This window comes from Lytechinus variegatus, chromosome 7, assembly GCF_018143015.1.
Source record: "Lytechinus variegatus isolate NC3 chromosome 7, Lvar_3.0, whole genome shotgun sequence".
Lineage (NCBI taxonomy): Eukaryota > Metazoa > Echinodermata > Echinoidea > Temnopleuroida > Toxopneustidae > Lytechinus > Lytechinus variegatus.
The window spans coordinates 17862305-17889557 of NC_054746.1; the positions used below are offsets into that span (position 1 = coordinate 17862305).

At 34.8% G+C, this 27253-nt stretch overlaps 1 protein-coding gene across 2 annotated transcripts; it reads right to left on the reverse strand.

Annotated features, from left to right (window-relative positions):
- LOC121418618 (glutaminyl-peptide cyclotransferase-like) lies at positions 1–27077 on the reverse strand. Of its 2 annotated transcripts, none has more exons than XM_041612597.1 (7): positions 26781–27077; positions 9308–9454; positions 7628–7906; positions 5549–5704; positions 4024–4123; positions 3308–3424; positions 1–1814 (listed from the first exon to the last, which is right to left on the reverse strand). In XM_041612597.1, the coding sequence occupies exons 1-7, from the start codon at positions 26907–26909 to the stop codon at positions 1660–1662; spliced, it is 1083 nt and encodes a 360-aa protein (XP_041468531.1). In that variant the 5' UTR covers positions 26910–27077; the 3' UTR covers positions 1–1659. The 2 variants fall into 2 exon arrangements, with proteins under 2 accessions (XP_041468531.1, XP_041468530.1); XM_041612596.1 differs by lacking the exon at positions 26781–27077 and adding an exon at positions 12119–12616.
- Positions 27078–27253: the final 176 nt, after the last annotated feature.

Here is a 27253-nt window from a genome sequence, read left to right on the forward strand (position 1 = left end):
TCTGGTGCTTTGCACTGACCTACAATGCATAATGTAAATAGGTTAAATCTGAAGAAAAAAAATAAGAAATGACTAAAAGAAGCCAATGATACAGATCTCACTCATTGCACTCTAATAAATACACGTAAAGTCAATTTGATTAAAGCAAACATAAATTTGCAAATCAAATTGATTGTACAATCATCAATAAATATATTTTTGGGCATATTTTACCAAATACTTAGAAATTTGAACTTCAGGGTTTTCCTTCACAAACTTGTAACTTCCACCTCCCTTCCTCATAGTTGAATCAACTCAAGAAGAAGAGATCATTCAATATAAATTAAAAAATAAATATATATCGCTTTAATATGCATTGTAATTCATAATTGGTAAAATCCATGATTCTGACCGGACTGTCCAGGTTTGCAGATTTGATTAAGGATTACAAAGTAATAATAACATACAAGCCGACTATAATGCCTAGCGAAAAAAAAAATTATAACCATATTGAGTATTTCAATGTTTACATGCAATCAAATCAAATAAAAAATCAATAATCATGGCAAAATAAAAACATGTACAAAATAAAAAACTCAATTTCCGAAACCTTTTGAATACATCACTGCTCTTGTGTAAATTTGCACATAAAAGAAACCCTGTAAATACTTATATAATTATTTCAACCCCAAATAAAAAAAGGAATTGGCTTACATGCTTTATACGATACCAATTGTATGGCTGGTAGCACTAATGTTCTCATATATACCTATGATTGTCTTCCCGAGTCACCCCCCCCCCCCTTAAGAAGGCTAACAATGATCATATATAAATTCTGAAAGTTTCCATGGAGAAGAAGTATAGTGTAGTAGGTTTAACGGTACACCATGTATCTTTCTTGGGCAAGTGTTGGTCCTGAAAAATGACCACCCAAACTCAACATTTCAACAAATGTGTTCTCGTTTTCCTGAAGATGACAAGAACACACTTGTTGAAACATCGAGTTTGGGTGGTTCTTTTTAGGACCAAGAAATACAAGGTGTACCGTGAAAAATACTACACTGACAATCATAAAAATTACTAGATTAGTGTGAACAACTGCATCGTTTCTTTAGTAATTCAGTTCTCATACAAATCAGCAAATTCAACTTGTGGCGCTAGGACCAAAAGAAATTTAATCTTATTTCAGGTTTAATTTATCAAACCAATCATATGTTTCATATGTGTGACTTTTCTGCAATTGAATTTATCATTACCTGTAAACATATGTATTTTGTTGTAAATAAAATCAGATCTTTTCCACTCCAGTATGCATACATAAGCCAAGTTTGATCCCTCAAATATTTCCCGTAAAATGAAAAAGAGCTGGAGGAAAACACAGACAACCCTAAAATATCAAAACTTATTTGCATGGCATAACAATCATAACTACGCTTTGATAAGAAAATTACAATGTATGCCTGCAGACCATTCCCCAAAATGACAGGCAAACTTGAAACATACCTGTCCCCAAAAAGGAGAAAATAACATGTTTCAAGAACTGTCCCCGAAAAGGAGAAAAATACAAAGGTTTGTTTCAAATGTCCCCAAAAGAAGAAAAATATCAAGGAATGTTTTGATACAGAATCAGAAAATAAAAGGATTTCTCTAAAATTGGTCACATTGTATGGATCCAAGTCATCATGGAGCAGGGAGGCTGAGATATTCAGCCACAAATATGTGAAAGATTTTACTGAGGTTTGAGATGGTGTTATCATCTAAGGCTGCTGCATTGTCACTCAACTTGTGCCAAACATTCGGGAATGGACTTGGGATAAGGTGCAGAATTCTTACATCTGAGAGTACAAAGAAAGAAAATAAGAAAGCTCAAAATGATAAAAAGCAGGTTAAATTGATAACAAAGAGTACTTGATAGTGAACATGCATTGATTCATATGATTTCATATTTAATTGAACTATTCTAGAAGTGTCAACTAAACATCTATCAATCAATAATACATGTATATAGTTATGTTAAAGTCAAAATCAGCCCAAGCAAAATCATGTTTCTTATCTATCAATCCACTGACTGGTATATTAGTTTGAAATTAGTCACCTCAAAATTTACGGTTCCACATGACACTTTAACAAACTTAGCTTCACATACCACCTGAAGAGTAATATTGTTTTAAGCAGGAATGAATATTGTCTATATTGTCTATATTTCAATGGTTTCCAAAAATCTTACTTAAAAAAATGTAATTATATAATATAATTATAATCATTAGGTGGAAGCGTGGTGGTGTAGCGGTTCTGACTCTCGCCTTGTAATCAGAGGGTTGTGTGTTCGAATCCCACCATGGCCTAGGGTCCTTTAGCAAGGCGTTAATCCACACTTTGCCACTCTCCACCCAGGTGTTAAATGGGTACCCGGTAGGATGTGAAAGCCTATATGTAGTATGCCTAGCAATTGAGTCTTGGAACTCTTGTTGGAATAATCCCCAGGGATTGGAGAAGGTGCATACATTGTATGCGGGCATGCAAGAATCCGATGACCGGGGTAATAATATGTCTGTAAAGCGCTTAGAGACGTCGTTCCGATGTATTAAGCGCTATATAAATGCGGAATATTATTATCATTATTAGACCATGCCATATGGGAGCTTAGTAGGAAAGTAAACTGTATTACTCCCCTTACAACTGCGGGCCACATGTTCAAATTCAAATCAATCACACAATGAATACAGAAAAACAAGTACACTGACAATATTTCACTTAGTTATTGGCTCTTGCTTGCTCTGGACTAGTGTGTGGTGTGATACTATCCAAACATTGCTATATACTTTTTTGTGAGTGAAATGCCAGACTCAAGGCATATGAGGCCATTGGCTTGAGTGTCCACCTCAAATATTTTTTAAAATGGGACCCTACGCTAAAGTAGAACTTCTCACATTGTAAAGATGTCTATTTCAATACTTAAAAAATATATATATATGTATATACACCAGAACATGAATAAATTGTAGCACTCATATGATACCTTTCTATAGTATTACTCCAGGAGAGCTTTACAATATCAGGTAACTTGTCAAAGTCTGTGCTGTGTCTTCTAGCAGGAATCCTTCTAGAATTTAGAAGCGCGCTTTGACTCTTTCACAGCAGCTTTCCCACATTCTGCAGTACTATGACTATGATGAAGATGTGAGAATTGGTAATGAAAAGCTGCTTGAGGTATTCCTGTGGAAAAAGCATGACTCTTACTTTTAACAAGGTGTCTAAAATAACAGACTAGTTCTGCTCCTAACGTGCTTACAATATTAAAAGAGGTTTTCAGAGAGAAGGTACTTACTTCTTTGTAAGAATGGGATGTGGTCATCTTGCATAAGAGCATTGTAATGAGGAGTGCCTGAAAAGTAATTATTGGTTGTACTTCCAGTCCACACTCTGCTTCTTTTCAGTCTTTGCTCTGTGAGTGGTGATAACGAGAAAGAGATACCGCGTGATAGTGAAACTTGTCTATAATGACCACCCATGGGAAACACAAAATGTGGACTTTATAGACAGATGAATGCTGTGGACAGGTTCTTAGACATATTTGTTTTATTGTTCACTGTATGCAGGTGGCTAATAAAGATAGGTGGTAGCAAAATCAGGTTTCACTGTATGTTATTTCAATAATCATCTCGAAGTGATACAATACTGATGATGATGAACTTTTTCTTAACGCTTCACTCTCATGGTGGGTTTGAGCCATGGCATACACTCCATAATCTCATAAAACAATAATCTATTAATGCAAGGATCAAATACATCAACTTAGAATAGAACTAGAGCGGTGTTCAAAAATGAGTGAGCCCCATCAGAAAAATAAAAAAAAACATATTTAAAGTGTTAACGTTATACCATCTTTTAGATTCTTAATTGTGAAGTCAATTGATAAAATATTATGATCTTGTGGTGGGGTTCACTACATTTTGAGCACAACTGCAACACAACATGTAAGGAATATGACTAAACAATCAAAGGTCCATAAAGGCCATCAAATGCTAAAAAGTAGCTATATACCTATATTCCTCATATGGTTGTACCAGACTGATGTCGATTGGAAGTAATCATAGAAATGCGGATTCCTTGCTCCTAGTAGATCCAGTAAAACAAACATATCCTGAAAGAAATGACAAAGATTTATTATTATGTGAGATGAAGGGGAGATTCACATAGCTGTTGTAGAGTTAAATAGGACTTTACTTTGAAAGTGAAGAGTTAAAGAATAGCATTTTTTTTAACTTTTAAACAAAATATGACCAAATGTATTGCTTTTTCTTAGCTAAAAATCTCATTCGAATTATGAAAATAAAGTGCACAGTCAATGGAGGATGAACAGTTCTTCAAGTGCCTCCTGTTCAAAAGTTACACTATTTTTCAATTTGAGAACTTACTTTTTTTTCTCACATTGCTCACACTGACAAGAAAGTTAATCTGTATAAACATGTAATCTCTATGTCTTTAATGAAACACCCCCTCCCTCCCCTAGAATTTTTATACAATATGGTATGTATGCCTAAAGGCCACCGCACACCTTACGACCCGACCGGTCGGCGACTGACTTGCGACTGAGTGAGGGGAGATGAATCGCAAGGCAGTCATAAGCCTCGACACCGCACACCTTGCGATCCGATCTGCGACTCACGCATGCACTTTTTGCTTTTTGGCATAGCATTTGAGAAATTGCGCTTACTACTGCGTATGCGCGTTGTTTATCATAATACGCGTTATGCAACTCTGCTGTCTGATTGGCTGGAGGTTGGATTGAGCTTGCCATCCAGTCATAAGGATTCGACATGTCAAATCCTTCCGACTTTCCTTGGGACTTGTCTCTGACCGGTCTGCGACGCTCAAGCTGACAAGAGCTGTGACGTCACATCTCCCCTCACCCAGTCGCAAGCCAGTCGGGTCGTAAGGTGTGCGGTGGCCTTAAAACATACATACAGATCATAAACATAATTACATCCTACACAAATCAAATCTTCTATAGTGATTGGTTCAAACTGCATCATGTGACCACACATATTCTAGCTATGCTGTTGAAACAAAATGCCCACTAAAGAAAATTTGTTATTCCTTGACGTCAATTATCGTGTAATCTCTCGGATGCACTGGTCAGCAAGGTGTTTCTACTGGGCAAGTCTTGTAAAGGGACAGCGCAGGCACTAATTCACGTTTTGCTGAGTGTGTGGCTTCAGGAAATTTACAAAAATCCTAAAACTATTTGCTTGGTCATCCCACTAAAAGTGTTTTCATAGCAACAAGATGTAAAGTGATTTTGAAAACCACTTTCATGTGATCAAGAGGGAGTGCTAGCAAAGCGATCTTCCAAACTGGTTTCCTGAATCGGTTTCCAGTAAACTAGTTTTAGAAAGCATAATGAGAACGGTCTTATAATTTCAGTAAAGATAGACTTTACCTTAGATTTGAAAGTCTCCTATGATGTTATACTTCTTAAATCTAAAGGCAAACATTTTTTGAAAGAGGTGTTGCAGCAGAGAAAGTCCTACAACACCCCCTCCCCCCTAACGACCACCATCCTTACCATGCCATCGAGAAGATTAGTCTGGGCCCCTGGGTAAGGATGATCAGTGTTTTGCATGTCTCCAGCAAGCCGACGTGATCCATAGAGTGAATCTGTGTCTGTCCAGCTTTGGAAGGCCTCTTCACCATCAAAGAATATCAGCTGAAGGGTAACAGGCTACAGGAAAGAAACAAATCCAAGAGCAAATATTAATGACAGTGGCCAATATTCTGAACTTGGGTTTGATTTAATCTCTGGTCTGAGGCTGTGGTTTACACTGTAACTATGGACAACCAATCATGGCACAAATCACTCACAGTATTCTTTCAATATATCAGCTCATGTGATACTAAAAATCATTCATAACTATCTGGGAATAATAATTAGAATAGTTTTCCCTGTCACAATGCGGAAAACCCACAGTAAACACATGCTTCCCATAATTTCAGCACAGAGTTAGACCATGGCCTAACTCAAACTAGACTTCAAAATACAGGCAAGTACCTATAAACTCTTACCGGTAAGTTGCGACTTGAGATCGCAAGTGGACCGTCCCCTAGACAGGCAATTTTAAAATTAAGAGATGCTAAATGAAAACTTCATGACGAAATCTACATGTGTGTGCCATTTTTTAACTAAATTAATATTTCTATTGGATTAGAACAAAATACTTTGATAGATTAGATTCTGACTGCATCATTGCAATCTTGTTTCTATTACAAACCTTCAAGAAGAAACAGACAAGATGAACAACAACTATTCTTTAAACATTTAAAACAAGAAGAGTTTGTTATAAGGCAAATAATCCCAATCTATTCATTTTCCCCGTGGAATATGAATTGCTTGACAAATTTATTGTTTGCACATCAAGGGCAATGCAAGAATGGGAAAGGGGGAGGGGGTTATTGGGTGCAAAGATGGGATGCACTTGTATGTGATTAGGGTCTGAATATGAAGCCAATGCATAAATATGGCATAGTAGTTGAGAACCAGTATATCGTTTTTAATTATACTAGTATTAAAAGTGTTTTCCTAAGAAGTCACTTTCAAGAATATGACAGGACTGTACGAAGTATAAACAACTGGCTTAATCAATGATTTTAAAATATCATAATTTTCAAACATGAACACCCACTGGTCAATGGGGAATTTTGTCCATTCAGACATTGATTTTCTAATGTATATCTTTTTTTTTACTTTTTTTGGTTTCAATTGTGATCTTCTGCTTGATTACTAATATCTTCAATATTTTTCAGACTCTAATTTTTAGTAATAAATATTCACTTCATCTATCGTTTAGTCTATTATCAATTTTGTCGAAATGTCTTCATAACACTTGTTCTAATACCCAATTTATTTAATTTTCAAATAGCCTAATATCCACTTTGTCTAATAATCATTTTGAAATTTGTCAAATGAAATTCGAATTTTGTTCATTCATAAGGATGCCAGTTGGAATTGATCAAAAGGCCTGAAAATCACCTAGAATACAATATTTTGTACACAAAAATGCTAAAACTATGGCCTGAAAATAAAATGCCAGGGCCTGAAAACTGGCTTCCCTACATTAAACTATTTAGACCAAAATACTGTTAGACCAAAATGATAATATACAGAATATATATATCTGGAAAATCAGACAAAATGGTCCATGGACTAAATGGGAATAACACTAAGTGGTTAATAGATGGACTGGTTGTAGATGAGTCATAGTTGTACCATGTCGGATGAGACCAACAGAAAAAAGACAAAAAAAGCAAATGTAGACCAATCATCAATCTACATCATCATCATTACGTTTTTATCTTCACCATCATCATAATGATGATGATCATTATCATCCAGGGGGGTGTTTCACATATGTTTGAGTATGACTTAAGAGTCGTGCTTAAATGCCAATGCATACATGATATGCAACGCGCAATCTTAATGATCAATAAGCAGTAATGCGCATTCTCTCAGCATGATCTGACTAATGCGGCCATGCTTTTTAAAATGCGTGCAATGAGGCATTTAAGTGTGACTCGAAGTCATACTTAAAATCTTTGTGAAACAACCCCCAGATTATCTAAAATACTCTTGAGCAGCATATCAACTTACAGGGTTTGTAGCATTAGCCTGCCTCAAGGGCTCTGCCAGGGATCGGGCCAAATAAAGCAGCTGGGCACAGGGGAGAGCAGAGTCAGTAGCTCCGATGAACTCATGACGTTGAAAGTACTTGCTGTCGTAATGGCAAGCAAGGACCAGACGCCGATTGACACTGGGGTTGGCTGTTGCAATGATGTTGGTGAATGATTTCACGCCCAAGGGAGTAGTGTCTTGGAATGTGTGTTGATTTATGTCCCATCCTCCAATACTGGTCAGCTTCCCTATGATGTGCTGCAAAGGAATAAATCAATGAATCCTATGTGTTGGTGTAATTCCAATGCAATGATGATATTTTATAATAACTCTCTAAAAGCAGACAAACCTGAGTCACATAGATAGACTGGATGACACTTTGTTTGAAAATCAGTTGATCTGTTATCGCACTATGATAACTGCAAACACATACATAGATAAAGAACGAAAGAAATAAATAATGTAAATGACTTAATACAAACTCATAATGCTGATAATAACAACAACAAAATACCAATATTAATGATAATAATAACAATAATATTAATATTAATAATAATAATAGCAATAATAATAATCTTAGTCAAACCCTTGCTTAATATTATTTTGAAAAAATTAAATAATACTGGCACTGAATCAAAAGTCATGTCTACACAATGTGGCAATTGTACAGTCATCTTTCTGGTGAATAGAGCTTACATCAGACCATGAATAAACAGCTGTCCTCCAATCAAACTTGGCACAACATTAGTTTGAAACTGAAAGAAGGGGGAGGATGAGCTGTAACAATATTGGCATGGCATGCATGGTTTATGAGTTACATGCCCTTGAGTTCTATACAAGAGCATTAGTTAGGCCTTGCATACAAACTCTAATGTGCACTTTAGAATTACTGAAGGGCAAGAGAAAATAGAGAAAGAGGAAACTTCAATCAAGGATCAATCTATCTTATTTTCAGGAGCCATGTTTCACAAGATGGACAAAATATTACTCACGAATAGGTTGTTGGGAGTAATTAAAAGAATCAATATAAAACAAAAAATATAATTTGATAATTTGTTGTTGTTCCCAAATCTCCCCTAATGGTGAGGGAATGTGAAATAAAAATGTGTTCAAGTGGATTTAGTTTGCAATCTTTGATGAAATTTTTTATTTGGGAAGGAATTTGACATTGCATACATCCTGGAGTAATTTGATATATCTGTGCTTGGAAATATTGTAAAATATCATTACTGCAGTGCAGACCAATAAGAATAAACTTTTGTTTGCCTAACATAATAGGGATTGATAATTTCTGTTTCCTGTGCACCATGAAACCAATGGCTGCTGGATTATGTTCGAAAATGTAAAATGGCCAACAGTAACAAGGGTGAATTACTTTGAAAAATAAAATGAGAAAAACAATTCATTGAGTAATAAATCAAATCTGGGGAAGTTAAGTAACAATCAAGATAAAATGATAAGAGAACAATTGCAATCAATACAAATGAATAGGCACTATACATATTCTTTATACATGTATATAGATTGTAAACCCTGGATAATGGAAGCAAGCCATCATTGGCGAGGGCAACCAAGAGTAGTCTGGAAACCACCAGGTTCTTGTCATCCATGGACAAAAAAACTGTTCTGATTTAGAAAAAAAAATGATGAACTTACTTCACGTGCCGCTCTGCTGCCAGGTGTATCAGGAACCCTTGTAATGAGAAGAGGGTTCAAATCAGTTCTTTTGAGATCTTGCACATTGACTGCATTCGCCACAGATTTAAAGGAAGCTGAGTTCAGCAAAGATGCTTGGTGATTATTCTGCAATGATACAGCAACAAGATAATAATAACTATACATTTTTATATGAATTTATACTCTTGACGACTAATAAATGAACTATCCTGCTGAAATTAATCCAAAGTCACCGTGACCATGGCCTGACTTGGATGCCCCATTGACTGACCATGGATATATTTAGTGCCCTTCTTATTTTTCTTCCAATTCATGTAAGAAATGTGCTTGAATAGAAAACAGGCATTGCCCTTTAAATATTTTTAAAAATGTAAGGTCTGGTTCTAAAAATCATACTTCAACCATGTGATTTATATTGCTTGCTATAAGTATAAGGACAATACTAAGAACTTTGGTAATTTAAACATGAATCACAAAGTCAGTAAAAATCTTGTATTCCACTGAAAAAAAAATCAGATGTCAAATAAGAAAGTTATGACATTTCAAATTTTGGCTTTATTTCACAAAATATTTATATTCACATCCTGGTTGGTATGCAAATGAGGAAACTGATGGAATCATCCATTTACTATTTCTTTTGTATTTTATTACATGAAATATGAAATATTCTAATTTTCTCTTCATTATCATGTGAAATAAAGTTTTATTTCTCCCTCAACATCTGGAGTTACCATTGTTTTAACATTTTATGGTTCAACCAAGAGTGACCTTATTGTCAGATCTGTAAAAATGTATTGACATATTGTAAAAATCAAACAATAAAAACAAAAGAAATCGTGAATGATGTACATCATTGACGTTCATTTGCATATCACAAAACTTTGTCATAACTAGTCTGGTCATAACTTTCTTATTTAATGAAATTGTTAGCATTATATTCTTGTTTGATTTTTCTCTATGGATTCAAATCAACACGTTTCTGGAATGGACTTGACCTTTAAGAAGACGCAAAATACAACAATGCAGGTTTAATGAATAATCACTTTTTAACAGATGGGTAATTTGCTGTCAAAATGCTATAATTTGTCAGTTTCCATAATAGATGCATATATGCCTCCATGATATTATCATGCAATGAAATGAAAATCCAAAATTTAAATTTTTCGAAATAGACATGTCTATTGAGACAATGAAAGCGAAGTTGTGATTTCATGTGTTTGCATGCAGAAATTGAGTATTTGACTTTCGCATGGAAATACAAGACACATTGTGATTATTTCTTGCTCTCATTGAAGAAATCAGCAGCTCTAGACCATATTAGAAAAGTAATAAGGTAATTCATAATTAAAACAAGGCACTCTCCAATGCACATTATAATTGTTTTATCATGTTTTTGTCATGTATGCATCCATCACATGACAATTATTTACTAAATCTTGCATGAAGTACAGGTGAGGGCAATTAATGACTATGCACAATTTGCATGCCACTACTAAAACTCAGGTTTCATACCAAGTCGTGATTTCCTTGTGCTGGTTACGAAGAAACAAGGAGTTTGTTTGTTTTAATCAAATCTGATGAAATTGTGACCCCATACATAAAGTCACAATTTCAAGAAGCCTTTTCAAAATTTTAGAAATTGGTATAATAAACCCCTCTCAAAAAAAAGGTCATAATAATTAAATAAACAATTATGATAAATAAATAATAATTAATAAAAAAAAAAACCCAACAACAAAATCCAAAGCAAGTTGCTTTGAAAGAGAATGTTTCAGGAAAATTCTGTCAGTTAATTTTCTTAGTTTGTAAATTCATTTATGTAGTGGAAGACGTTCATTCTATTCCAATCTACATTTCAATACTTACAAATTACAATATCATAATGAAATCATTAAACTTTTCAATTAAATATCAAATAGAAACGTAGATGTGTAACCCAGAATTCTGTTTGGCAACAGGAGTATTGACAGATGCATTCATGACAGCTATGTCCTACATGTAGCTACACTATGGCAGAACATACAACTATCGTTAACCAATCACACACTTAAAGTGCTTCAATCTCGATTATTGGAAATAATTTTCCTTTTCATAATGGTATTAAATTAAGAATCATTTATCAAATGGGAATTACTATTAAATCATTATTTCTTTGAAGATAAATAATAAATCAGATTATCCTATTGTGAATCAAATAATAAAAAATAGATAATAAATAAAAAGAAAATTCAGATGAAATTAATAGTTGATTTGTCATACTGACAAATCCTTATACTCATTTAAGTGCATAGTATACCCAGTTGTTGTGTGTCCGGACAGGTTGTGTGTCCAGATGATCAATTTTAGAAAGTCATTTGGAAAAAATACAAGCAAAGTTTCATCAATTTTTAGTACAGAATGTTAGAAAATATTATAGAGAACGAAATAGAAGATAATTACAACATTTTTGGATTCATATTTTTAAGGTAAGACAAAGACAAAAAAGAAGGCTTCAAAAATATAAGTGTCCGGACACCCGACCCCCCATCGTAAATGTTCTTCAAAAAAAGAGACCTAAGTAACTTAGAAATCTCTAAGTTCGTCATCAAGATTTATACATCAACTGATTATTTCAGAAAGAACAATTTAAATAATGCACCAAGATCAGGTTAACGATGTATGGCTATATCTATATGCTTATTATGAGTTGTCAAAAGGGATTTTTGGAGAAAAAAAACACACACACAAACGTTACGTTACCTGGCCCTTGAACCAAAAAATAAATAAATATCAATGTTAAATTTCACGTACAAATACTGCTTGAGTTGAAAGACCATATGCGGGATCATTTTTCTTAATGTCATGAGCTCCTCCAGTTACTTTGTCTGCGTTAGGAGGTATATTCTCAGGCACATCGGTGTGTTTTGATAAAGTCCAAGCTAGCCCTCCAGCTAGGGATATAACAACAACACAGCCAAGCAGGAAGAGTCCAATGAGCAACCCGAACCTCTGGCGGGGCTGCTTTGTGGTAGCCGTACTAAAACCCGACATGAGTAAAGTTCTGGCAGTCGTGTCGTCTAAATCAATCTCTTCCTCCTCTGGTTCATGCATGTTTGACGTTCTACCCCGCTTACCCGGCTTGGACTTCGCTATCTTTCGCCTGCCATGTCTGCTAGCCATGCATCTGAAACAAAGTGTCCCTTTTAGGACCTCTAATTTGTCACTTTATTTAGCTGTCTGCGATTTAAAGCAGATTGATGAGGATGAGTCACTGCCACGGAAATCAGTGCAGTATATGGAGTGCATGATGCAGCTAGTTGGTTTCGGCTTGCCATAGATTGCCTCTGGTCTGACAAGATTGAGACCAAATCCCAAACAATATCAAATAACTTCCATGATATGAATTTATGACGTTATAGATCGGGGGGGGGGGGGTAATTAGTCTTAGTTTGGACGGGGTGTGCGGCTGAAGCTGGTTCAAAACCCATATGCCGATATTTACGGGTCATTTTGGCTAAAAAGGAAACCCATAACATGCAGTAATACTATATTGGTATCTATTAAAATTTGACAAGCAAAAAAAAAATAAATAAAAAAACGATATCACCCAAATTTGGGGGAGAATATGGACCCATGTTTAAGGCCAGTATCTAGAAATTGGGGGCATGGACCCATGTATAAAGGAAGCCAAGACCCAAGAAGAGAAGCCTATGGAAAAAGAGTAACTGAGAGGAATTTACAATTCAAAACAAGTTTTACCAAAATCGGTTACAAAATATCCTAGATATGGGTGTTTAAAAGTCCTGATTTACTTTCTCTGGGGATCCTCAAATTGGCAAACATGTTTCGAAATGGCTGGTTTGTGGACACTGAACTCTCCATTTGTTTTGCCCCGGTGTTTTGCACACTAATTTTCAGATTTTCTTTTATATATTTTACCTTATTCCTCCCCGGGACCTCAGACATAATGTGGTGTGAATTATATTTTCCCATGACTTAGGCCTTTGTTGTGCTCAGAAGGAGGCGAGATGCGATTTGAAAGGTAATTGGGAAAATTTGTGTACAAAACAAAGGAGAGCACGCACGTTTGCCAATTTGAGGATCCCCGTAGAAAGTACAACAAGAGTTTTCAAACTCCCATAACTCGCTTATTCTATAACCGATTTTGATAAAACAAGTTGTAAATTGCTCCCCTCATTTTATTCTTTCTGATAAGATGGATTTTCTCCTTGCATTTTGATTTCTTTAAAGCCAGTATCTAAAAATTGGGACATGTTTAGGGATTTAATTTCCATCATGAAACCCGTGTTTAGTGATTTCTTCAAAAAAATGACCCGTTTCTTTATAAAGTAGAATTTTGAGGGGTAAGCTTAAACTTTATCCAAGCGTAAACATATTATACCACACAAAAATGGTATCAAAATTATTTGGGAGGAGATACTCTTTTAGGATTTATACCGGTAGTTAGTTTTGTATAATATATATGAGGCCTTTTCATAAAATCAATTTTCAATGGATAAACAAAAGAAATCGGGGTATAAAGTTTTTAAGCACTATATATTGCGCATAGTCTGCATACAAATTAGGCCTAGACCAAAGAGATAACTGATAATATATCTCGATGGCCTAGACCCACAGTGTATATTGTTTTCCATATAAAAGATACAAGAATAATAATGTTAATTCTATTACAGCAAATCAAATAGGGAAATCGAAACAGTTTAACAAGCATCGTTTTTTCTACGGAATCGTAAACCGTTAAAGTCTGTATTTTCATGTATTTTAAGGGGATGTGTACAGGAAATTATTCAGTTAAAGAAACAATAAGAATATTTCGTTCCTAATTTTACACAAGTAAACTATGCAAACATATAATTCAGTGATCATAGTTCCTAAATTTTTGTGATAGCTTTGAAAAATCACAAAAAATTGCGATTTGTGCCTGCCATGTGCGGCCGACTTGCCATGTTTAAAAGTTTTGAAAATGTAAATTGACGAAAATGTAAGCTACGTCCACCTCAGGCTCATAAATTATGGGTAGTATTTGTTATTTTATTTTTTAAGGCAGTATACTGAATATGATAATTGACATGGAAGAATTCTTCTCAATTGTCCCGTGCTTAGATATATTAGAACAAACACACATCGGATCGTGCCAAAGACTCCGTTTCTCAAATTGAATTTTGTCCATATGATGTTGTGGTCTTCAAATCGATCATTATCTTGTTTGCAAGATCTGGCGATGAACACTCTCTTGTCTCCATATCGTTGTTCTGTTTTTATACACCCATGAACATGGAGAAGTTTGCCGAGAGTCCAATTAAGGAACTAGTTGCCTAGCAACGCCACAGGTGGAGGAAAGATTAATTTGAATGTAATCGGACAGATGAGATTGAAGAGGATGGATGTTTTGAGGGATGGGTATTTTAGTTTGGGAACGGGATGCATGTAGTCATGTCATCTCAGATGAGAACATGAAGAGAGTAGATGTATTCAGGGATGAATGTTTTAGTTTGTATGGGAATGGAATGTAGTCATGTCATCTCAAATGAGAACATGAAGACAGTGGATGTATTCAGGGATGGGTGTTTTAGTTTGGGAACGGGATGCATGTAGTCATGTCATCTCAGATGAGAACATGAAGAGAGTAGATGTATTCAGGGATGAATGTTTTAGTTTGTATGGGAATGGGATGTAGTCATGTCATCTCAAATGAGAACATGAAGACAGTGGATGTATTCAGGGATGGGTGTTTTAGTTTGTATGGGAACGGGATGTAGTCATGTCATCTCAGATGAGAACATGAAGAGAGTAGATGTATTCAGGGATGGGTGTTTTATAGTCTGGGCATGGATGTAGTCATGCCATCTCAAATGAGAACATGAAGACTCAAGAGGATGGATGTTTTCAGCCAGGGATGGGTGTTTTAGTTTTGAAATGATTGGGATGTGGTCATGTCATCTCAGATACGAACATGAAGAGAGTGGATGTTTTCAGGAATCGGTGTTAATATTTTGGAATCAGATGCAGCCAGGTCATTAATGTCTCCAAACCTAGCCAATTCGCGACAAATCGAGATTATAGTTTTAAGACAAAGCAGAGAGATGAAATAGCTTAATAGGTATGGGTGACTTTGTGACCCCATTCTGCTTGATATCTATTTTATCTCTTCTGTGTACAGAAATATTACATAAGAAAAAAGAAGAAGAGATGCATTTGCCCTAACCCAAACGAACTAATGGATAACATGCTGGTGATTCGGATGCCGTTTATCAATCGCACTCACCTTGTATTTTCCATTCAATTTATTGAACAAAATCACCAATCGTTGGTCAACGAATGATTTTCTTTCGTAAAACTTATAGTTAGACAACACATATTAAAATGATAAAATGTGTAAGTTTTGATAGAATAAACCAGGGGCGTTTTATTAAAGGACTTGCATGGACGTTTTATCTGAGTAACCACAGAAAAAGTAATTGTCAACCAATCAAAATATAAGAAAGTTATCAGATCCAACAACCTGTCCCCGGGTTACGGAGCCCTAACAAGGTGACACTACATGTTTTTTTCTGACTTGTTCAGACGAATTACTATAACTTGTTCTCATGACTGTAACTCGTTCTCTCAACTTATAACTCGTTCCTTCGACTTATAACTCGTTCCCTCAACTTATAACTCGTTCCCTTGACTTATAACTTATTCCTTCAACTTATAACTCGCCCCCTCAACTTATTACTCGTTCCTTCGACTTATAACTCGTTCCCTTGACTTAATTATAACTCATTCCTTCAACATATAATTCGCCCCTCGCCTTATATAACTCGTTCCTTCGACTTATAACTAATTGTTTGCTCGACTTACATAACTCGTTTCCTCGACTTATTATTATTATAACTCGTTCCCTCGAGTTACATAACTCGTTCCCTCGACTTATAACTTGTTTCCTCGACTTAAAACATGTTCCCTCGATTTATAACTCGTCTCATAGACTTACTAACTCGTTTCCATGACGACTTATAATAACTCGAAGGTAGGCTACGAGTTTTATAAAAAGAACACCCAGTTTTTATATCCTTCCTATGTTTATTGGACATCGTGGTGAGGAATCCTATATGACTCGAATAATTTTTCAAGTTCATACATTGGTATTTCCTTTATAATTATGAGTTTTCAGAAATTAGACGAAATTGCACAATTTTATCGGATCGGAGATGTTAGATTGAGTTTAAAGATAATAAACATTTACATAAATTACAATCGTCAGCCCTGTATTAATTTGGTCTGTTCCTCCCCCTCTGTCTGCCTGTCTCTCTCCCTGTCTCTCTCCCTCTCCGTATCATTTCATTCTTTCTGTCTGTCTTTCTTTCTTTCTTTCTCTGTCTCCCTCTGGCTCTCACTACCTACAAATTATATATTTCCCCCATTTCAAAGTCTCTTCTAAATCGCTTTTTATCACCCTCCTATATACTGCAATAATATTCTCAATTCATATCAAGATAATGATTCTCACTCTCTCCCCGCTCCTCTCTCTCTCTCTCCCTCTCTCATATACCAGGCACCATTTTGTGTGAGACAGGGGGATTCGGGGGAAAGCGAAGTTGGAGACAATCTTTGCCATAAAGATGAATGATGCAATTCCTGTGTTGTTATGATTCATTACGACCTATTTCCCATTGTCATTAAGAATTATCCGAATCATCATCTTGAAATGAAATGAGATTGTCATTTCAGTAAGATCATGATAACAAGCGATTTAGAGAAGGCTTTGAAATTGAGAAATATGCAATTTAGAGGTAGTGAGAGAGAGAGGGGGGGGGGGGAGAAAGGGATAGAGAGTGGGTGTGGATTTGGAGAAGAGAGATGGGGGAAGATTATTGAAAGGTCATAAGATTTCCATGGAAATTAAGAAGAATCTAATTGCTCTGATACCTGAACCCTAGTTTTGTTAAAGTTGTTTTTAGTAATGATATACAGTAGGGAATGAAAGGTGAAAAATAATGCCAAGTTTTGAATTTTATGTATTATCCATATTTCTTAGAATATTTCTCATGAATACAACAGATTAAAGATATAGTCCATTAAAGGGTGGCCCCGGGCTGAAAATAAAAATCATATCTACATAGATAGAATAAAATTCACCATGCAAAATGCTGAAAATTTCATCAAAATCTCAAAACAAATAAAGAAGTTGCAATATCTGGTGAAAACAGTTACATGCACATCGTCATGAATATTCATTAGGTGGCCTGATCACGTCACATTCCACTTTCCCATTCCTTTTTATTATGCTATTACATGAAGTTATAATTATTTTTTAATTTCATATAGTATGATATGTCTCCCTTATAATGTAATGAGTTGCAGCATTGAATGTCGAATGCATTAAATCATTATTTTGTCAATCCAATTGTTATCATTCTTGGAAGACAAAGTTTGAATAAACATAATTTGATGTAATTAAGAATGAATAAGTGGGGATATGACATCACCCCATCACCAATTTGCTCAGTGGATATTCGTGAAGACATGCACAGAACTATCTCACAGAATTAATGGAGATCTTCAAAATGCCATAACTTTTATATTCCTTGTCCGATTTGATGAGATTACTAGTGTTTGTGTGTTTAATTTTTCTTCTTTATCTTTTCAAATTATATTTTTTCAGCGTGGAGTTCCCCTTTAAGTTGGAGGTAGATAATATGTTTAACATCTTCTGCAACTCCTGATCGAATAAAAAAAGGTAATGAATTGTCAAACTTCGCATTTCTATAAAGTTTAGCGGGTCGCAAGGACCAAGCATATAGCTCTGACCCACCCCTCCATTTTTTAATCTTTTATGCTCTTTCCACTAAAAAAAAAGAATATATATGCACAACACCGGTGTGGTTGGAGGAGCCGGGGCAAATCAAATCTCAGATCCCAATAAGCTGTCATGAAATTATTAAAAATATAACTATGCAAGGTAATTTCCAACACGTGACAGCCTACTCAAACCGTCGTGATCACTTCCTGGGATCACCAGCAATAATTTATCCTACTTAATCAGGTCTTGCAATTGTCCCGTCTCCTACTGGCATACATACAGATAGGTGTGATTCGGGTTCAACGACCAAGAAATAAAAAGAATAAAGAAGGTAAAGGAAAGAGAAATAATTTTCTGATTAAAAATATTAACTTGATTTTAGAAAGGTCTTAATTTGTGCACGATCGCTTCAAAAAAAATTGCCATACGCGCCATGCTGTGCCCACTGAAGTCCAATAGATGAAATATTTTCATAATTATAGCCCCTGGGGATTTTCTATATATCAAAAATTTGAAGAAAAGGGGGTGTGAAAGAGAAGAACAAAATCACATCATTCACCTTTTCACCCTCATCTTGTCTTTCTAGCACTTCAAGAAGATAGTCTCTATCATTAAAGCTAATCTTTGACCGGTATCTAAAAAAGAAGGGAAAAAAGACAAAGAAAATAACCAAAAAGAAAAGGAAGAAAAAAAGGGGGGAAAAGGAATGGAAAAAATATATAATAAGCTACTGAAAATGAACAAAAGCTGTGGCAAAAATAGTCAATCCTGACTGGTTGCCAACCAATGAAAGAAGAAGAAAGTCTATCTCTCTTACTTATCATATTCAAATTAATATTTTTTTCAACAAACTATTAACTTTCCAAATCCTGCACATGCAATATGCCTCCGAAATTGTTTTATCACTATTTTCCCTCGTTATTAGTTATAAAATTTATATTCTAGGATGCAATATTGTCAATATGACAATTCCAGACCTGTAGATTTTAAGAACAAATAATGGCAATTTGATTGCTTAGAAATTTCATTACGAATGAATCGTCTTTAACTGATTCATATCAATTCTAAAAAAAATAGTCCGAATTACCCTATGGCAAGTCATTGGAATGTATACATTCAAACAGTATCTAAATGGAGATAAAATGGAGATAAAATGAACCGAGCAGAATACTGAAAAATCAAATCTGATCACAAAATGACGAAGTCTAGCAATATTTTGTGAAAACTGTCGCATGCACATTCTCATGATTATTCAATTAGTGGACCCATGATCATGTCCCCACTTTTCTTATATTGTTGTTACATAAAATCATAATTATTCTATCATACAGGTGATGTGCGTATAATAATTGTGTTGCCCTTGTTATAAAATAAGTTCCAGCAATGATTATCTTACACATTAGATCAGTTGTCAATCCAATATATTTCATATTTTGTGGACAAAATGTGAATAATATAACTTCATATAATAAAATACAACAGAATTCGTTGGAATATCATTTTGCTCATTGCATTATTCATGAAGAAATGCCGTAGAACTGTTTCATCGAAATAATTCCAAACTTTAAAATGTCATTTTAGTACTTGTTATTCCTTGTCCGACTTCGATCAAATTTTCAGTGTTTTGTTTGTCTGATTTTGCTTTATCTGTTTAAAATATATCATTTTCAGCCTGGAGTACCCCTTAAAAGATGTACACAATCGTGTTGGGTTAAAAAGAAAATAGGCATCAAAATTTTGTTGGGTAAGATGAATCTTAATCTTTTATAAATTAACGCAATTTTGTGAGAAAAGTAACCAATGAAACCATTTTCTGAAAAATATTTTAGCCAACAACATGCTTGTTCCTTTTTTAACGCAATATTGCGTAATTTTGTACCCCCCTTTTTTTTAGAGTTTGTCAACTATTCCTCCATATCTCTTGTTGCTGCATACATGAGATGTATACGTTTTACTATCATGACTATTATGACATGATAATTGCTTAATCATGAGTTAATGAAGACTATATCCCTGAACGAGTAGCCAATTAGGCAAGACCTTCTACAAATAGAAGCGATTCCCTTGAGTTTCATAAGTAAATATTCTAACCAATCTACCAAATGAAATGTCTGAATAATAACTCATTCAGTCAGATAATTCGACGTGATTTGACCAAGTTCGTGTTCTATGCCGAGTATTAGTACCCCTGCATGCAACGATCGAATTAATCGATGCCGGATGACCTTTACATTTGAAATTGCTTTTGGAGTTAAAAACGCGATTTGTGAATAATTGAGAATTGATTGGGTTGATGGGAAACGCAATAAAAATATGACAGTTGTGTTGTCATTAAATTCAAATTTCCTTTGTTATTATGATTATAGAGTGAGCATGAAGGTAAAAGGAATGAGTTTGTCTGCTTCAAGATGTGAGAGAATTATTATTGACATGAAGCAATGATATCCATCCTCGTCATCATGTTGCTGTTTGATGATCATTTTTATTGTAGTTATTGTAATGTCATTATCATTCTGTATTATTATAATTGTTGTTGTTATTTTTATTGTTATATTATTATTGTTTTTATTATCAATTATTGTTATCATTATATTGTTGTTGTGATTATTATCAATATTATTATCATTGTTAGTATTATTTTTAGTATTTTCATCATCGTCATCATCATCATCATCATCATCATAATTACTAATATCGATATCAATATCGCAAATAATGCCCCTACAAGATATTACACGTTCATAAAGCTATATAATTATTGAATAATCGTGTATCTATTCCATTTCCATATGTACTTACATAAACGTCTGCCAATATTACAAGGGAATTTTCGACAATAAGAATTGTTGTAACTCAATACTACCAGTCATTTTGTAGGATCAAACAAATCTCTGTCGTTGTATTTCAATGATATTTTACTCACAGGTAAACATTGTTTTTCACGGAAACCGATGCAATGTCATATACACTAGCGTTCCGGAGGAGGGGCAAGGTAAAAAAAAAAACCTTCCATCCGAAAGAATTTGGAAAAATAAAAATAATAATAGTGCCGCCTCTTGTCTGCAATTGATGATGATGATTTATATATATATTTTTTTGATATTTTTTTTTATAAGTGTGTTAATTGCCACTGTTGACGGAGTAAGCCTCTTAGATCAGTTGCGACACACACCAATATTTTCAAAGTGGGGGGGGGGGGGGCGGGGCAAGAATAGTTTGGGCGGATACTCTACAATGTTTTCCTTCACTTTCTAAATTTTCAGAGACAACTGAGGGGACTACTAAGAAATGCCCCCATGTCCTCCCCATTAGTGTCGTCACTGCAATCGATTATACAATACGTATTTCCTAAATACATATAGAGGGATCTTGATGATTATTTTTGTCCCTTTGCAATCAAGAAAAAATATTAACTGAAATACAAAAATAATAAAATCAGCGCAATTTAGCATCGGGTTGATGACAATCCAAAGCGAATATTCATGTGTCCTATTTCATTCATGAACTGCAATGCGGGGAAACTAAAAGACGGAAACATCCAAGAAATTGTATCCTCTAGAAGTCCTCTGAGGGATGAAGGAATACGGATTTCTGGTTCATCGACGGTTTCAGCCGACATGGTCAACACATCATCGGATTTAAGGTAAAACAAATCTCAAATTTGCGTTGTATACACTAACACTCATCTGTTGCTTCGAATTTTCCTCTTTACAATGTATAACAGGGGCGGCCGAGCGGTGGGGGGTAGGGGCACTTCCCCCAAAAAGCCCTTAATAAATAAATAAATCCCCCGTAGGAAAAAATGCCCTTTTTCAAAATGGAAAATGCCTTTTTTTCCAAATGCAATACACGTTTTTAAGTGAAGCATAATAAATCTTAGGTTAGAAAATCACAAAATTGTTGGCTCGCTCTCATCAATTACTGTTTATTAAGGTATTCATCCTGCTAATGGTTACAAAAATGTTTAGAATGCCCAGTCTTCAGGTTGGAATATCACAAATTTTTGGCTCGCGTTTCGCGCTTGCATCATTGTTTAGTAAGGTATTATTATGATCCTGGTTACAAGAAAATGCTTAAAATGTCCAATTTACAAGTTGGAATACTTTGAGCTCGCCATTCGCGCTAGCATCATTTTGCAGGGATGCCTTTTTAAAAGTAATTAGCGCCAGCCATAACTGACCAAAATGCGAGTTTTACAACTCGATTTGAATTTAGACTTGAATTTTTCGAGACCATCCGCTCGCTACACTCTCTTGCGGAAAAATAAAACTTATATATATATATATATATATATATATATATATATATATATATATATATATATATATATATATACCTTATCAATAAAAATCACTTCAAAAAGGCTTTGTCGAGCTTAATTACTACAAAACAAACAATTTTTTCACACAGATGATAACCCCATGGTGAAAATATTCGTTTTGCACCAAAATGCCCATTGACACCTAATGAGTGCCCTATTTGGCTTTGCCCCCCGAGATGGAAATATGTTCCGCCACCGCTGATGTAGAAGAAAATGAATATGTAACGGAAATGATAAATAGATCATTCATTAAAAAAAGAGTTGATATAAAGACAAAATTACTAAACAGATAGGCAATTGATACATAATTATGGATAAATGAATAAAGTAAATAAACGCAAGGAAACGAATAAATACACAAATTATTGTATGAGAATCAATTTGTAATCTATATATTTATTTCATTTATTAAAAAAAACATACGGGATGATATGCTTAGATTGACTGTATAATCTGGTGAAAGACTGCGTCTAGGGTTTGAGACAGAGTATGGCGAAACAAATTATGTAGATTAATAAGTTCTTTACCATCACCACAACTATCATCATCATCATCATCATCACCACCACCACCACCATCATCATCATCATCACATTACCATCGCTTTATACAATAGAACTGGACAAAAAAAAACGGAGTGTGTTTTTCTTGTATGTAATGCAAATAATATATATACATGTATATCATAAATTTTGTTTCATCTAGTGTTATTCTTTATGACCTGGAAAGGTGCGACATCCAAGTATGTCTATACAAGCAGCATAGACCATATTCATTTACCCTTTGTATACGGAACTGTAGATCATGAGGGTGAAAACCGCGTGTATGTACTTAATTCAAATAATTGAAGCAACTACCTTGAAGTTAAACAATTGTAACTTAATGTAACCCCCTCCCAAAATAAATGAAGAATAAACAAATAAATTAATAAACATACGGATAAATTAATAAAGTAATTAATTGATTAATCAATAAATGATACAATAATAAATAAATGATAAAATGCTAAAACAAAAAAGTAACTCATTACGAACTATTTCAAATTCATTGCTAAATGTCATTGATACATTTCCTTATTTTGAGTAGTTATACGGATAGAATAAGTTTTTTTGGTGCAGATCTCCCTGATTGTCCAGATACCATGGAAACACTCCCCACACACACACATCTCCACGCAACTTCGCTATGGTCTGGTCAACCCTCTGGGATCCGTCCCAGATCTCATTTCAGTTACTTTTTATCGTGACCAATCACATACTCGACAGTCAATTTATCACGAAGCAAAGTTCCTTTTGGCAATGCTGACTTTACAGGAGTAATCACCGATGTGTTGATTGCACCTAGCAAGTAAGTAATCAACGAAGAGATGAGAGTGAACAGGAAGATAGGATTGGAGAATGAACAATGCCGGCAGAATATGTGAGAAACATCTCATTCTTTCTTTTGACGTGATCAATAATTAACACGCTTAATGGAAAATATAATCAGTGTAATGTCAAAATTAAATCAACGTATATTTGGAATATATGAAAACAACATATTAATGGGTGATAATTCAATTGAAAATAACGGCAAAATAGGATAAAAGTATAATAGGAAATTCATCTCGGCAGGTTCTTCAGTCTGGATGTCTCTTCCTCTTCTGTTTCAAAACCCCGCATCAAAATAACATCATGCATGTTCTTGCTACATTTTTCTACAATATTTAATGTTGTATTGTTTAAATACCGGACATGGTGGCTCAGTGGTAGAGCGTTCGCCTCATGAACGGGAGGTCGTGGGTTCGATCCTCGGCCGAGTCATACCAAAGACTTATAAAAATGGGACCTTCTGCCTTCTTGCTAGGCGCTCAGCATTTAGATTGGAGAAGGGTAATAATAACATATAATGTTATGCAGGGCCCGCTGGTAGAGCAGTTTCCTAACTGAATTGGCTACCCTGGGTAAATAAAACGTTATTATTATTATTACTATTAATATTAAATGTTTAAACCAAAAACCCCTTATTGCCCTTGTCCTGCTACTTCCTGTAAAAAATGACTTAACACATTGGTATACATGTCAAGTTTTTTTTTAATAAACGTAATGATTAATTATATATCTATTTGTATCTATCTACCTATCTATCAATCTATCTATCTATCTATCTGAGTTATGATCCTTGTTATAGAATTTTAAACATAAGTACAAGTGAAGACACTTCAGTCTGACACAATCCAAGAGTTGTTTTATTAATGAAGAGGGAAGCTACACTGTAAAAAACTGTGGTGTTAAAACTGACATCAGCTGCTGTTAATAGAGGACCACACTCTGATGTGTTAAAATGACACCCCAGAAATTGAACATAACACCAAAAAGTGTAAATGTAACAACCAAAGGTGTTGTAACAACACCTATAGGTGTTAAACTAACAATCGGTGTAAAATAATCGGTGTGGTCCTCTATGTACACCAGTTAACACCACAGCTTTTGTTGTGTGACTTTGATTTTTGTGGTCCCAAATTGTGGAACCGTTTCCAGCCATCTACCTTCTATTGCACCAGTGAAATCCTTTAAAATTTATCTAAAAAACATATCTATTTATGTTGTTATGTTAAAACTGGAGAGCAGTTTCAATTGATATACATTATATACATGATATAAGGAACAGTTTATGATTAGTATTAAACATGTATTAACAAAATGAAAATTAATGTGGATAAAATTGAGAACAAAAATAATGATAATAAAAAAATACAAGGGATATAAAATCGAGACTCAACAGGTGGGCGTTTGTATGTATACACCATAGAGTTATATACGTATTTAACTCTATGGTATACACCCACGATCAATATTTCTTCATACACACCTTTTTAATTATTACTCTGATACTAATGTTGACAGTAATCCCTCACCTAAAATAAACATCATCAAATGCAGATCGAAGATTAAAAGACACAAGATTTTGTTTGTAAAAAAAAAAGAACTGTTGAAATTATTAATTCTCTCCCATTTCCTCCCGTATCGCCAATCTTTCTCATATTTTGCTGTTTGGTACATTTACTAATGAAAAATGTTTCCATGGTTACTATTTACGCCTTGTTTTCAAGGAATGTATTCCATACGAAACGGGCCATTTTCCCTGATCCCTTCTTGAACGTAAATGAATCTCCCCTTGAGCCTATAATCTGGTGAAAGATGATTATTATTCAGGCCGATTCCAAATTCTAATGGAATTATTCGCCTTTTGGTCGGACCGTGACGGGAATACCAGTCGAACTAGGGGAGAGACCGTCGAGAATAGGGCGAGAAATTGATGCCAAAAGAAGGCAGAATTTCCCCGCATTATACCCAATGCGTTAATGACGGCGTAACGAGCCTTATATTTGGAGAGGGTGCAGCACGGCGAATGTGGCAGAATTTCTAACAAGTCACGAGCGAGTAAAACTGTTAACTTTTCAAAACAAAAAAAAAATCTGATTTTTGTGATAGATTTTTTTCACGATTTGATATCTCCCTCCTCCCTTTTCTTTATCGTCCTCCATTTTTTTAATATTCCTGATGGCGTAACTTTTTTTTTTTGGGGGGGGGTGTTCCATCGCTCCTCATATACGGAGGCGTGCTTTAAAACAACATTAACAGCAAGCCATAGAATATAATTCTTTCAGTATTTCTTCTTTTTTTTTATAATAATGCGGTATGGAAGTTCCTATAATCTGTCATCATCGGGTTCCAAATTTCTTTGTGCTTATTGCTGCATCATTTCCTGAGATGGATTACATTTGCCAGGATACGAATTTCGAAGCCAAGTTCTTAACGTCAAACTCTGCTGGCACCATCGATTGACAGCAAAGACAATAAGAAAGCAGAGAAACTCAGAAATAAAGAAATCAGAACCAAGCATGAATACCTATCAGCAGCTAAAACCTTTTAAAGGGCAAGTCCGTGCACCTAACAAAATTCTTACTTGAATAAAAATACAACAACATACAAGCATAAAGCTGACAAAAAATCACCAACGTCGATTATAACATGAGAAAGATAAGACATTTCAAAGTTTTCACTTAGTTTTACAGTCAGAGGATTATCTTTCACGTTTAAGAAATTTATGCAAAAGGCCCAATATAGCATTTGGTTGGGGTGTAAAATTTCTGTGTAAACTGACTAAAGATATACGAATCATAAAAAACATAAGTTACAAAAAAATTATCACAGGATTATTGACATGTGTAGATGGATATGGAGGCCATTTATACACATTCCCTCCAACTCAAATAAAAATAATATATAAAATGAAAGATTGAAATATAATAAAAGATGAACATATATTTAAAAGTAAATGAAATGAAATTCACTCTTACTTACCTTTTGCCAAGTCCAATGCCACCATGGGCGCCAATAATATCGCCAGTTTCGATAAGCTTCAACCTGCACATTTACAGCTGCACAAAGCAGGAATACAACCACCAAAATGTAGGACGGCATCGCTTTCATAAGCAAAAAAAGAAAACTATTTCCAAATTTATTCTATAAATCCAAATAGGTAAAAACGCTGGTCACACATTGACAGAATGTAGTTAAGTACAGGTCCTCATTATGACAGTTTTACGACAACCTTATCTCCCGCCTTATTCCTCCGGTATTAAGTAATACTGGTTTATGTGGATTTGGAGAGCAGTGGCAGACGACGAAAAGCCAACGCGTCGGCACGTTCGAAAGTCATCGACTTTTCAGCAATGGTCGATGCCCTTACAGATTAGTACGTGCGGAACGAGCATTATTTGCAATTACCAAAGTAGTGAAAGTGTGCGCGGGTGTGTGGGGGAAACCATTGTGCG